The sequence below is a fragment of the Onychostruthus taczanowskii genome, unplaced genomic scaffold (genome assembly GCF_017590055.1).
Source record: "Onychostruthus taczanowskii isolate IOZ18803 unplaced genomic scaffold, ASM1759005v1 scaffold20, whole genome shotgun sequence".
In the NCBI taxonomy this organism is placed as follows: Eukaryota; Metazoa; Chordata; class Aves; order Passeriformes; family Passeridae; genus Onychostruthus; species Onychostruthus taczanowskii.
Genome location: NW_024499240.1, coordinates 880,658 through 894,923, shown reverse-complemented (window position 1 = coordinate 894,923; position 14,266 = coordinate 880,658). Strand labels below are relative to the sequence as shown.

At 38.9% G+C, this 14,266-nt stretch overlaps 1 protein-coding gene across 3 annotated transcripts in view; it reads right to left on the bottom strand.

Moving 5' to 3' along the window:
- The window catches only part of TANK (TRAF family member associated NFKB activator), a 29,126-nt gene extending 23,818 nt beyond the window's left edge, over positions 1-5,308 (bottom strand). For 2 of the 3 annotated variants that reach the window (XM_041403593.1, XM_041403594.1), the window contains exons 1-3: positions 5,206-5,272; positions 4,505-4,643; positions 156-302 (exon numbers count right to left, since the gene is read on the bottom strand). In XM_041403593.1, the coding sequence (XP_041259527.1) occupies positions 156-254 (99 nt within the window). In that variant the 5' untranslated portion in view covers positions 255-302; positions 4,505-4,643; positions 5,206-5,272. Of the gene's footprint in view, positions 1-155; positions 303-4,504; positions 4,644-5,205 lie in introns of all 3 variants that reach the window. The other variant, XM_041403592.1, reaches the window with a different exon arrangement.
- Positions 5,309-14,266: the final 8,958 nt, after the last annotated feature.

Sequence of the window (14,266 nt, the reverse complement as noted above, 5' to 3'; positions counted from 1 at the left end):
TTTGCAGTGTACTGACATGGTTTCATAATGGCAATTTCCAACTTTAGCAGATGCGCTAAAGTGTGCATAGCTAAAGTGAAACTGGTATATACATGTACTACCATCCTCCATGGGAAGGATGGCTTTAAAGATAGAGTTCAGCTTCCAACACCTACTTTTTGCTGTAGTTCTTTCATGGCATGGTCCCTGTCCATGCATGCTTGTCGATAGGCTTCATAAGCTTTGTTAAGCTGCTCTCCAATGTTTTTGTCCATAATTCCCAATGTTGTTTCATCACTGGAAAGAGGGTCAAGTTAACAGACCTGAAAAGTAATCAGAAGGAAAAAGAGAGAACATTAAGAAACAGTATATAACTATTAACGTTAAGCAGTATATAACTAAAAACATATATAGCATGACTTGTACCACTGTTGTATTCAACTGATACGTGCAGTATGTTTAACCATTAAGAGCATAGCTCTGTTCACCTCAACATTTAATTTTATGTCCAGGGATAGGTTTAAACAAAAGACAAACAAAAGCAGCTTAACTCTTAATCCAATTCTGGATGTATAGAATGTATAAATGAATCTGTAGTTACAGTGTTTAAGACTAAGATTTAAAATTGGTGCAGATTACCCGTTACCAGATTTTATGTGATCTCCAAAAGTTTAACGTTTGCGTAATTGTGAAATAAAGACAGCATTAATGACCAAAGCTAAACTCAGCTTTTGGCATTGTGTGGAAAAATCATGCTATGAAAATCCAGTGAATTAGTGTCTAGAGACAGAGTCCTGCAACTTGATTAGAATTGGGAGGAAGGGGAGGATTAGAAAAGGGAGGAAGAGAGTCCCTGGTGCACACACCCGTGGGATTTTTTCTCTTGAGGTTTTGGAGGGTGCAGCCTTGTTTGATCCTGAACTCCCAGCTGCACATTGCCCTCTTCCTTACACCACTGGCTGAGGTACTAGGAAGGTACCGCCTTCCCCAATTCCCTACCACATATCCCCCTTGAACCTGTCATTTTATCCCAAAGTTCAGAAACTCAGGCTTGTAAAGACCCATTTGTCTGTTTCAGGAGTCAAACTGTCTGGGCTGTGCAACAAACTTGCTGCCTGAAGTTGGCAAAGACATGAAGATCCATTTCAAAGACCTTAATGATACCCACTCCAATGGAATTATTTGTGAAGACTTTAGCACACATCTTTCCCATCAGCATTAAGAAATAAAAAGATAAAAACTCAGTTAGGTTGAGTTTTAATGAAACCTATCCTATTCTGTGACAAATTTGAAAATGTCAACACAAGCTATCCTAAGATAGAGTTAAAATATCTTTTATCTAAAAATCAGTGATACCAACCAATACGAATTATCAAGACTTGGACCTTCTCACACAATATTAGGAACTTTTTACGTTTTGTGTACAATTTCAGTAACAACTCCCAAAACTACAGCTCATGAACTTTGACACATAAGACTAGAACACTATTAAATGTCAGACTCCAGTTTCAAGAACTTTGCAAACAAAGGTCATTTGCTTCTATAGTAATATATGATACTAATTTTAAGAACAAAATTTAGCATAATACAAGTATAGTAGAGAACAAGTTAGTGAAGTCTCAACCCCCACCCCACAGCAAAAAAAAAATTAGCCATTTCATCTCTCCTGATATTTAAAGCAGTATGGATGCCACTATCATCTCTCACTATCTCCTGGGATTAGGCATACACCACAAATATTGCTAAAGGAAGTCACATGAGGATAAGCCCAGCAAGAAGAGTATAAGGGTAATTTGCCTTGGACACTGCTCAAAATTCTAAAGATCGCAGCTTGAAAATCTTGTTCATGTTTCCTTCTTTTGAATATATTCCCTCTCATAGGGCTTGAATACAGAAATGCGGTCTGACTTTTCTAGAAGGTTCAACAGAGTACTGTATGGACATCACACTTTTTTCTCCTGCAAATTTTATTTTACTGATATGTTCCTACAGGAAAAGCAATTGTATCTCACCTCTGGCATGGCTGTACTTCAATAGCAGCAAAGGAATTCTTTAACAACTTGGAATTTTTAAGGGATCCTTTGATGTCATAAACGTTACTGAAATCCAAGTTTACAAGTTTTGCATAAAAGGCCTACATTGTTTCACATGAAAGGCTTTGTTTGTTTTGAGTTCTTTTGTTTTCCTAAACACCAGTTTAGCAGTTTATAACCCCCAACAGTGCATAGTGTGTCAAAGCATTGTTAGTAACACAGGCTACATCATCCACCTCCTTCCTCTCCCAAATGGCATCCCTTCAATAAATGGAATATTCATGCTCATATCTGGAGCACACCTTTAACTGAATGGGTAGGTTTCCTTTTCAGATGAAGGACTGTTCTGTGTAGCTCAGTGAATAAAATCAGATATTATATCTGCCTTCAAGGACAGGTGCTAAACTGCAGAGGCCATTGTTATAGCTAAAAGTGACTGAAAGTGTATTATCACAATCTTTAAAAGCATGTGAAGTCTGCATCAGTATTGATTTTGTACTCTTCCAAAATCCTCCACTGTTAACAACTTACCTAGTAAATGGCATGTCCTGTACATATGAGACAACTTCAACAAATAAGTGCAATGGGATCTAAGAAATTAACTATGTTCAGCTTCTAATGGAGAGAGTAGGGCTCAGCTCCATGTAACTCACAGTTCACAGAAAATGAAGGTTTTAATTTCATTCATGCAAACTCAAACCTTCATTTGAACAGCAGTATTTTAAACTTACACCTAATTTCCAGCCTTTTCATCATTCATTGTGACTGGAAACATTAACAAACTGCTTCTGTCATTTGGATACATAGTATCAAAAGTAATTGATCCAACAGGCAGAACTGTAGCATAGTGCCTGATTTTCTATTTTGTATGGAAAAATAACTTACTGGTAGCTCCCTAAACTTCAGACTCCATGCAAAGAAAGGTCAATGAAAGTCATTACTAGTGATAATTTAAGATGGTACTGTAACTAGAAGAATTGGTCCTTTATTTGCCCCATACCCTAGATATTCTTCTTTGACATTACCCTTCCCTTTCTTCCAGCCCGAGCAACCTTTCTGTAAACTGTATCTGTAAATCAATCCAGTTTAAAACTAAACACTAAATGTATTTTTGCCACACTAGTTTTAATGCAGGTCAGAGCCACACTCCACTTCAAATGGCATGATAACACAAGGAAGCCTGCACAGGGACAGAAATCAGCAATAGGCAGACAGAACTCCTGTGTTCAACAGCAGCACTGGCTTTAAATCGTAACATGAAGTCACAGTTGTGTAACAGTGTCACAAGTCCAGCCTTCCCCCATCTCTGGCCATGCATTTTTGCTGCTTACTGGTACTGCTATCTGTACTTCCATGCTACATAGTTGATTATGCCAAAGTAGCTCCCTACTTCCTTAAAAAAGCAACAACAAACCCCCTAAAAAAACCAACCTTGGAATTAAAACTGGAGCTAGCTCACTGCAAGGCTGCTGGAGCACTACTACCAGCACAAGGAGGCAGTGGGAACATGAGACTAGCCGTGGGCAGGACTGCTGCAGTCTAGATTTAGATTGGATTAAACTACTCTGTAGTCACACCCCGGGTTGCCTGCTGCTGGAATAAATAACTGCTTCTTATGTTATCTGTCTCATATCCAGAACTCCTTGCAGTTAGAAAAACTGGCTCATTTTCCTGCTTCTCCTCCATAGGCATCAATATTTATCAGGGAATTTGCCAACTGTTCCTTGTCATTTACCCTTCTCCCTGCATCCAATAAGGAGGAAAAAACTCCCTCCTAAGGCCCTAAAAAAACGCCCCAAAAACCAGCAAACCAAAAAACCCCAACCCAAATATCCCCGCTATTTTAATCAGTTATGATTAGTTATGTTGTATCCAAATGGCAGCTGGAACATAATTCAGCCCAAAGCTGACAATCCTGATCTTTAGCAACTTACATTGTGGATATTCATTGGATCCTAAAGACTTTCACAATCATTAACAGCAATATGTAGTCAGCAGAAATGCAGCACTACAAAATGCTGCATTTATTCTAACTGGGCAGAATTAGAGGAAGAGATTAGTTACAGAGGTTGTCCTGCACCCATGAGTGCTATGCTGCTACAGCTATGGCAGTGACAACTGGAATTTCATATTTCAGTAAAGACTTATACACTGGATAACCATTGGGTACAGCTAATGTTGTAAGACAAACTTCTAAGTAAACAACAAATGAGACCTGCAGATTATATTAAAATACTTGCTTAAAATCAGAAACATTTTGCTGATGTAGGTGGTGGGAAGATAAGAAGTAGTAATATGCATTTTCTTAGTCAAATGCCAAAAAACCTCCAACACAAAGATTAGCAACATATTTCTGCTGCAATCCCAGCTCACAGCTCACTAGAGTTTTCATACTAGTTTTTATACTGCCTCAAAAACCACCTTAAATTATGAAAGAAAAGTTTTAGCTAATCATGTGTATATGCACATTAATTCATAATACACTTTCCTACCTCTCACAGTTTCATGAGAGAGGAGAACACAGATGCCATCCAACCGAAAGTACTTCTCTATATATTTCTGCTCTCAAAACCGATATTTCTATTGCTATATTTTCTAAGTTGCACTGCCATCATCTTGGGAACTGGAAGCCTGTTGAGGTAATAATTTGTGTGAGACTGAGAGCTCATTGAACTTTTTTGTGTTTTGTTTTTCCCCTCGTGGTTTTCTGAGTAGACACAATTCCTGCTTCGCCTGACGGCGAGATGCGTCGTTAACACAGCAGGAGCCCCTCCTGGCACAGCAGCGTTAGAGCTGGGCAGCTCCCGTGCGCTCAGGGCTCGGGACGGCGATTCCCGGAGCGCTGGGGTTCGCTTCCCCCGCCGCGCTGCCGCTGCCCGCGGGGGCAGCCGCCTCTTCCTGCTCCTGCGCTCGCCGCCCGGGCCATCGCCTCCCGGCAGCGAGCCCGCTGATCCCGTCCCCCGATTCCCCGCTCCCGGAGCGCCTCCGCACGCAAACGACGAGCCCCCGGCCCCGCTCCCGAGGCGGGCCGAGCGGGGCCGAGCGGGAAGCGGCACCCCCGGGAGAGGGGGGCGGAAGCGCGGCCCGGGAGCCCCGGCTCGGGATGCCCTGGTCCGAACTGCGGCCCCGGGCCGAGCCCCGCCGCTCCCGCGGGAGCGCCAGAGCGCGTGTTTCCAAAGCGACTCAGACTTACGAGCGCCTCACGGAGCCCGCGGTCGCTCCCGGCACAGGGCGCTCGCTCCTGCCTGGGCGCCTTAACCCAGGAACCAGAACCGACTTCCTGCCGTGCCTCTCCCCGCCCTGTGACGGGGCGCTGTCCGCGCCGGCCCCGGGTCGGGGCAGGGCAGGGCAGCGGCCGCCGGAGCCGCCGGTTCGCGCAGGGATGGCACCTTCCTCGTCCGCCCCGTGCAAGGATGGGAGCCTGTCCGCTCGCCTCCGGCTGTCGGGCCGTGCCTCTTCTGTCTGGCTCTAGAAGACCCCTCAAGCAGCCTCTGTGCTCCCGACGTCCACAGCCCTTTCCTGTTTCTTTCTTTCCGTGACTTAGAGTGATTTGTAAATAACAACAGTTACATTTGTAACGTACTTTTCATGCTCAGGGTGGTTTCCCTCTGAAGGGTCTGTTGTAGGTTACTACAGAGGCATTTCTCTGCCTGCGTTTATTTCATGCAGGCGATTAATACTATAGGTAATAATATAATGGAAATATACTTTAATATGTTTTAATTTTGCTACTGCTACAAGGCTTTCTCTCTTTAGGTCACATGTATAAGTACAACTTTCTTTCCTGACGGTGTGTAGGAGGATGGGAGCTGATGGGAGAACATGAGGCATTTGCTACATACATACAGGATACCATCACAGAGCCAGCGGCAGAAAAGCACTACATATTTTGAGTTAATCTCGGCTGCTCTGAACCCCAGTGAACATACCCATGCAGCCGAGCTGTGGTGTTTCTTCTGGGGCAGAGTTTTTAGTTTTGCCCACTCCCAGATCAGAACTTGCATTCCAGCTATTACAACCTACCTGTCCTGGGTGCCTGCCCTTGGAAGCCTGGGGACTGAGCTCAAACACAGCCACAGAAAAAGCAGCCAGGTGTTGCTCTCTGTGCTCTTTTGAAGATTATTTCTCTTATAATTTATCTTTCCTGCAAAGACTTTAGCAACTCCTTTGGTCTGTTTTGGCCTGCGCTAAGGCTAAAGAGACTTAAAGGCAGATAACTTAATGAGCCTATAAATATACTTCCTGTTTGGCCATTTTTAAGAACTTCAGATAAGGTCCTAATGATCTATTGAGATTCAGACAGTTTGCTCTTTTAGCACATTTCCAAGAAAGGGGAATACAATTTCCTTTTTCACAGACAGTGCTTGAGATGTCCAAGTTAAGGTTTCATTCAACGGATTATTAAAAAAAATAATAGGGTGTAGGCAAAAAATTGTTTCTCTTTTTATTGTTTCTCTTTTAATTCTACATGTTACATTTTTAGCCAGTTTTGGCAAGCAGTTATGCACTTAAAATTATAGTGGATATCTCAGCTGAAATATAAGCTGCATTTCTTAAATTCAGATCAATAAATGCAATATAATTTAACTGCTGCTGTATTTAAAATGAATAATGTGCAGAAAAGTACAAGTGGGTGTTGTCTGATGATAAACATGCCTCAAGTAAAATTATGGCTACCTGAATTCAAATAGCCATAACATGTATACCACCTCTGAAATACTATCATTGCATGTTAGTTCTTTTAGGGGGTAAAAAATTCTTTATTTAATTCTAGGAATGTACTTAATGTAAATTTGCCGTGAAGGTCTCAAACTCAGCAACTCAAAACTGGCAACTGTCTACAAACATGACTTTTCAAACTAGGTGCATTAATCTCTTAGTGCTTTATCAGTAATATTCTTTCACAGTAAAGCATGGGAGAAGTTGATTTTTCCTCTCCATTCTTTAGTGCCTTCTTTCTTTACATTTCCTCCCCCAGTACAATAATGTATATTTTACAAGCTTTACAGTAACCCATCTTGATAATCTTAGAGACCTCAAACCTTTGAATAAATTAAATAGAAGGAAAGAAAAATACCCATGAAAATAGTACAAAACCTCTATTTCATAGCTAACTTGATCTCTGATCTTTTAGAGCATTTTATGCTCTACAGTCAATTACTAAATTACTTTTTGTCCTTTTCTTCCTCATCTTGTTTTCTTTTTCTTTGTTTTTCTGCTTCCTCCTCTTCTGTTGCTGTACTCCCTTCCCTACAGCTATTCCAGGAACAGCTTTCTGTATTTCTGCCCCACATCAGTATTTCACACTTTTATGTCATTGTCAAGGCAGGATTGCTTTCCTATATGTAGTCCTCACAAGATAGCTGGAAAGAGGCAGCACATATCAGTGTATTTTAAAATTATTTTGGATTTTAGGAATCTCCTGATCTTAAAAACAGTTGCAAACCACTTATCTGGGTTTGGGAGTGGTGGCACAGGGCTTCTTATATTTTAATATTTTATTTCCTTTTGTGTTCAGAGTCAGAGAAAGTCTTACTTTGACTACTTATGCTTAGAAACTTAGAGTGAGGTTTGTTGTTGTTGTTGTTGTTAGGGGCTTTTGTTTGGGTTTTTTTGTTTGTTTTTTCTTGGTGATTGGGAATTAGCAAGTTGATGGCTTTTTCATAGTGAAAATTTGAGTTTGTGCTTTGTGGGTCAAACAGCCTATTTAAATACTTACATCATCTATATGCAGTTTGCTGTTTTACATTACTTCTGAAATGGTATTTTAACAGGAGTTTTCCTTAGTCTGTGCTGATGTGTTAACACTGTGCTCGTTGGTTACACTGCGCTGAGGTCTGGGGAGGAACTCACTGCTTTTGGGAGAGGCTGCTGCTGGAGCAGCTGGCAAAGGGCTGTAGTTCACCAAAGGTTTCATCTGATTCCTTTTTATGATTCTCTTAGCTTATAAATGCAAATTGGCTTCTGCTAGAAAGAGGTTGAAGTGTTTGTCGCAAGTTTTTAATGTAGCCATTCGTTCAGACGCTAGGTGGCTCACGTCAGATGTTAAACCTTTTCCAGAACTCAGAGACTGTGGTCCCAAAGGAGTGTGCTGGGTGCTGAAAGAATCTCTGTTGCTCTGGGGTGTTTCACCGTTCTTTTAATCTGTTGTTGCTTTAACAAAATAAAAGGCGTGTTTTGATCTTGAAATGCCTTTCCTGGTCAGATATTGAGAACTGTGGATTAATTTTGGCCAAATGTTGTCATTCCTTAGTGTGCAGGAAGTTGAGGCTGATTATTTTTTTTCCCAACATCAAGAATAGTAGTTGGTGAGCCTGTGTAAACCTTAGTATGTAATTTTCCTTTAGGTTGTAACAGACAAAGTTAGTTTCTGAGTTCCAGAAACTTAAGAATATTTAATTAGAATGCAGACATATAGATTTAGAGCACTATAAGTAACATAAAAGTAATGTCATATACTTTTTTATGTATCTGAATGCTGATGCTGATAAGTCTAATTTGCTCATTGTCTTTGCAAAGTATAGGAACAAAAGGTTTGGATTTTCTTTTCTCATCTCTTTGGTAACTCTATAGGCAATCTTTATGTTGCTGGGGGAGTATCAACATGATTATGAAATGTGGTATTGTGCTTCTTATGACTAATATTAGCTGGGAACTTCCACTGAGAAATACCCAACTGAAGAACTTCCTTAAATGCAACAGGGTGCAGAAAGTCATTCTCTGAAACAGAGGCCTTATTAGAAACAGCCTGCAAACCAGTTTTGGACCTAGTGCAACATTCTTTATTTCTCTAAGTGATGTCAATGATTTCTGGAGGCTCCCTACCCTGGAGAAAGGTTACTCTGCATGAAAAAGGAGCAGCGCATGAACAGGCAACCCTGCATGCATGGGAACAGTTAACATACAGAGCAACTGTTGGGCCAAATATAATATGGGCCAAATATATAGTTGTGAAGAAAAAGTCCATGATGATAATAACACCAAAAGAAAGTTGCAATAGCTTTGGAAAACAAATGCCATTCCTCTGTATAGAATATAACCTGTGTTACATATAGAGGGAGTAAAAGATGGGGAGTGTAATACTTCTTTGAGAAGAATTGCTAATCAACTGATTCTTAGTTAAGCTCCAAATAAATTTTATTAGACAGACCCTTAAACTCTGTTTTATTCTCATTATGTCTCTCCCCACTTCCCCTCAAACCACTGAAAGTTCTGTAGAGCAATGTAGGAAAAACACTTTATAAAATTAATGTACTAGCATTAGCCCACTTCCCCTCAAACCACTGAAAGTTCTGTAGAGCAATGTAGGAAAAACATTGTAAAATTAATGTACTAGCATGAATGCCTTTTTGCCATAGAGGCAAGTATTCAGGAAATTTAACATATAATCATTAATTCCCTATTAATTTCACATTAATTAATGTGAAAAAGTGAGATATTATGGTATCAACTAGATTATATAGGCCTTTTTTCTTTGTCCCCTGCTAAAATTCATTAAATCTTGATAGCTCATTTGTATGGAACTACATTATATACAGTATCTAATACAAGAAAATGTGATTGATAAACAGAGCCTTTGCACTATTTATTAAATGTTTTTTGATCCCAAGCCTCTATTTAGGTTTTCAGTGTGGAGTAAGAGTAGAAGTCCGGGAAGATATATTTGAATTGAAACATTTAATTTCTGGAATCTTACGACCTCTTTTCCTCTTCTACAAAAAGTGGAGTTGTGTCATGCAGCAAGACCACAGATTCCACAGTATTATTTTTGTTTCTGTAGTGTCATAGAATTCCACAGTTTGGGAAGGAGGAGACAGCTGTTGATGCAAAGTCATTACATTAATGGACCTGTGTTAGTATACCTCTGGAATTTCTTGTCAGAACTGTTCAGGATGTAAAAGTTTTGGTGTTCAGGGGGAGATTGGACAACTAAATACTTGAGAGATTCAATGAGGGAAACTAAAGAGACAGGCACCATCAATCTCAGGAAGTTCTCTGACCTGAAAATAGCTGGCAGCTGGGAGAAGACTCTGAGGAAGTATTACATATGCTTGCCCTGTTCTCATTCTTCCCAGGGCATTGATTTCTAGCCACTGCTGAAGAGAAGATGGGTCTGAACCAATGTGGCATATGTTCTTACGTTAATGACTTCATGCTGATACAAATGTGTAGGAATTTCTCTGCATTAAACAACCTCCTGTAAAAGACTGTATTCTGTAGAAGTATAGGGAGCATTACTATTGCAGAAGCTCCAAAAGATCTTGGAAAATCCATTCAGAATTATTTCTTAATATTTTGAGAATATCCCTTTGAAAGATAGAACCTTTGGGCAAATTTTTTAAAGATATTTTATCTGGCTTCTCTCAAATATGCTGAGTATAATTTGACTGCGTTTCTAGTTGAATTATGATGACCAACAGATCGGCTGCATAATATCATTACAACCACTCACAAGGCTTAACAGAAGGTATGTCTGTGTAAATATATAGGTGGCCTTCTTCTCCTGTGTAACCTTTTAACAAAACCACCATAGTGAAAAAAAAGGTTTTGGAGTTATTAATCTCTGTAACCTTCTTTTTTTTTTTTTTTTTTTTTTTTTGTGATATAGTTGTTCTAACTTCTCATTTTAATTTTTAAATCTTTGTATAAATGAAAAGGTGGTTTTGGACTTCAACAAAGCTTTTCTTGATTCTTACAATCTTCCTATGAGAGTTTGGTGGATCTAAACTCAACTACTTAGAGTGGCAAGACAAAATAAGAATCTCAGATTAATGTTTCGGTAAATCTTAAAATGTACCATTGCAACAAAGTTCTACAACTGAATAAACAAAAAGAAAAAAAAAAAAAAAAACCAAAAAACCCAACAAGAAAACGCAAAAAAAACCCCAACCAAAACAAAAATAAAAATAAATAAAATTGAGCAGTCAGGCTGCTCAAATTTTAACTAAAATTTCTTGATATCTGCATGCACCAAGGAGAAATCAACAGCTGTGCCTGCTGAATTTTGTGGTAAATCTTTCCCAACTTTAAGCAAAGAAAGCTTGAAGCCATGTGCTGTGTAGCTCATGGTGTTTTAACACTGTGCTGGGTTGAATAAAGTCTCATCATCTGTGAAGCTAAGAGGAGTTAATGATAATAAAAATTCAGACCAGCTTCTTGCAAATGGTATTTGTTCTTACCATGCAGTAAACAGGAATATATGTACAAAACATAAAGAAAAAAATATTATTCATTTTGTGTTGTCAGTTCTAATACAGAAATTACATCAATGGTAATAACTCTGACTTTCTGGATGAGCTGTCACACTTCAAGATTTATTCCCGGTGAAGTAGGGAGAGAAGCACATGATCAATGGGTTTGGGCCTTTTTGTATAATTAGTGGCAAAACGCATGTGCACACACACATGCACACACTCACTTCGTCTGGCACAGCTTCAGTCTTCTGATACATCAGCTGCTAAGACATTTTCCTATCTGTAGCTGCTTCCTCTGAGTGAAAACACACCTGCTCTTCTAGCATTGTATCCACTTATTGTTGACTTTCTGGAAGCAAAAGATGTAAGAGAATTTTGGCTTGTAGCAGAGATCTGAATTAGACTGGGATAATTCCAGTCTTATAAAAGCAATTATACATTAATTTGTATTTATTAATTACCAATTTACTTCTTTAGATACATACCAAGGGTCTAGAATGACATGTTCAAAGTGATATTTTGCTCATATTATTTTCTTCCTTTTTATCGTTTTGGCCATTTTGGCAACTTAATATGAAGGATAAAACCAGGAAAGAGAAAATAATGCATTTCGAGTTAATTGGGAGTAAGAAAATGAAGTACCAGAGGTCCTCCTTCCCTGGTGCTTGGCCTTACCTTTCTGTCCATACTCTGAAGTACAACCAAGCTGACAGCTGTCTCCAAACCTCTCTTTTAAAAGATGTGACCAACACTATGGCCTGGAACTTAAAGAAGTGTTCTCAAGTTTTTTCTCCAAATTCTTCAGAGGCAATGGACAGATAAAGTATTGTTCTATCACTCCCACCCCTCACACACTTGTATCTTCCAACCCATCTCTTCCTACTTTGTTGACAGATGGTAGAGTAGCTAAAGAAATCAGAAAAGGAGTTTATGGTTATGGTACCAGTGGCTTCACGGAGGCTGCTACAGCCTCTGGTACATAACTTTGCTACACAGAATGTAGAGCTTGCTGAGAAGCAGTTTTAAGTATAGCTGCTGTCTCTGGGTAATACTCTGTAGCTTTGAATCCTTTCTAGTCACATCTCCTGGAGATGAGGATTAGATTTTGCATGGACTAATTGGGAGAGATCACAGAGACTACATTTCTCTCTTGGCTACAACAATCTTTGGGTTCCAGTCTCCTTTTAACAATGTTTACATGTTTTTTGGCACAGTAGGCAGTAGGTCATTCCCACTTTTCTGCTTTTGACAATCAGTTTTACTGACTGATTTTCTACTTTACTGGTGCTAGAACAGCCCTCTGAAGATACCATCCTTGCCAAAGGCAGCATCAGCTTTACCTAAACCATTTCTAACATATGTTTGCCTGTTTTGAAGATCTATATTGGTGATAAAGATTTCACAGCCTCCCAAGAGACCTTCTGTTCTTTCTTACAGATTTTTTTTTCTAAATCTCTAATTATTCTTCAGTTGAACCACATTTTCCACAAGGTACAATGAACAAACTGGACAACATGATCCAGCTGGCTTTCCACCATAGTTTTCAACAAATATATGCTGACTGCTTTATATCTGTAAAATGGGACAAAACCTTAAGTTTTTAAGGAAACTTGTTTGATTATTTGCTCCAGTATTTTTCTCAGGAAGAAAGACAGATCAGTAGGTAATTTCCTGATTTCTTCTGTTCTCCGCTCTTAAAGATAAACATGACATCTGTCCTTTTTCATTCTTTTAGAAGCTCATCTGTTCTCCACAAGTTCTCAAAGATTTTTGCTAATGACTCCAAAATGTCTTTATTCTGTACTCTAAGTATCCTGAAAGGAATTTGTTCAAGCTCAGCTGATTTGAAAATATTTTGTCTAAGTTATTGTCCTGTCCTGTATTCTCTTTCCATGTATCTGAGACTTTTTAGCCAGCTGATTGAGGCTGACCCTTTTAGTGAAGAAAAATAAAAAAGGTATGAACTTTTTGGACATCATCTCTAATAATATTTTTTCTCCACTGAGTAGCAGATCTTAATTTTCTTTGTCTTTGTTTTGCTATGAATGTATTAGAGGAATACATCCTTTTTCTGCATTGCTATGTATCCCACCTTGACTTTTCCGATTTTGCCATTTTTTACATTCTTTTACACTCACTGGTAACTTTATTGAGCTTGATTTACCCAGAAAAACCTTCTTATCTTATTGTTGTTTAGCATGTTAGGATTTTTTGAAGTGTATTTCTTGCTTTGTTCCTAGCATTAGGGTTAGGGTGGTTTGTTTTATCTCCTCTTTTTCTAAAGGAGATGGAAAATCTCTTAAACTCCTTCATTTATTTTTTTCAAGGATCATGATGATATCTAAATACTAGGTTTAGGAGCTAAAATGTATGTGTAGATGTAGTCCTGACTGACTTGCCAGAAATCACACTGTGCATTTATGTTAGAGATAGGTCTGAAGCATAGAAATGTCTTGCTCATATCAGTGACTTCTGATTCCTATTTAATTTTTGACCTTATTAAAACAGGATTATTTGGTTATTGTCTGATTTCTGTAGGCTTATTTTATGCTAGCAAATTTCCTTATTTACCAGTTCTTCTTTGTGTGCCCTTCATTGTCCTTGATTATTTCTACATTGTATTGTGGGGAAAAAAAAAAAAGAATTAACGAAAGAAAAAAAGTTTCAGTATGTATTTTTCCCATCTGGTTAGTCCAGCACTCTTCTTAATTAGTAGAATGCCATCCTGTCAGATTCTCTCCTGCCAGGAAGTCATTCAGCTCCGAAATCACTTCTTCACCTCCATCATATATTTTAACATTTGAAAAAAGCAAAAGTCTAAGATATTGTATTCTTCCTTACAGCAGGAAAAGCAAAATCAGCTATAGGAATGCTAATTAAGTGTAGTTTAGGATTAATTTGTATTTAAACAAGGTCTCATGGGATTTCAGAACGTGTAGTCAGAATGTAATAAAATATGTAACAGCACTTCTCAATTAATATTCCTTCATTTGGGAACAATGAAAAGCAGCAAAACAGGTACAACCTCTTCCTTACTCCTTCCCCAGAGTTTATTCAATG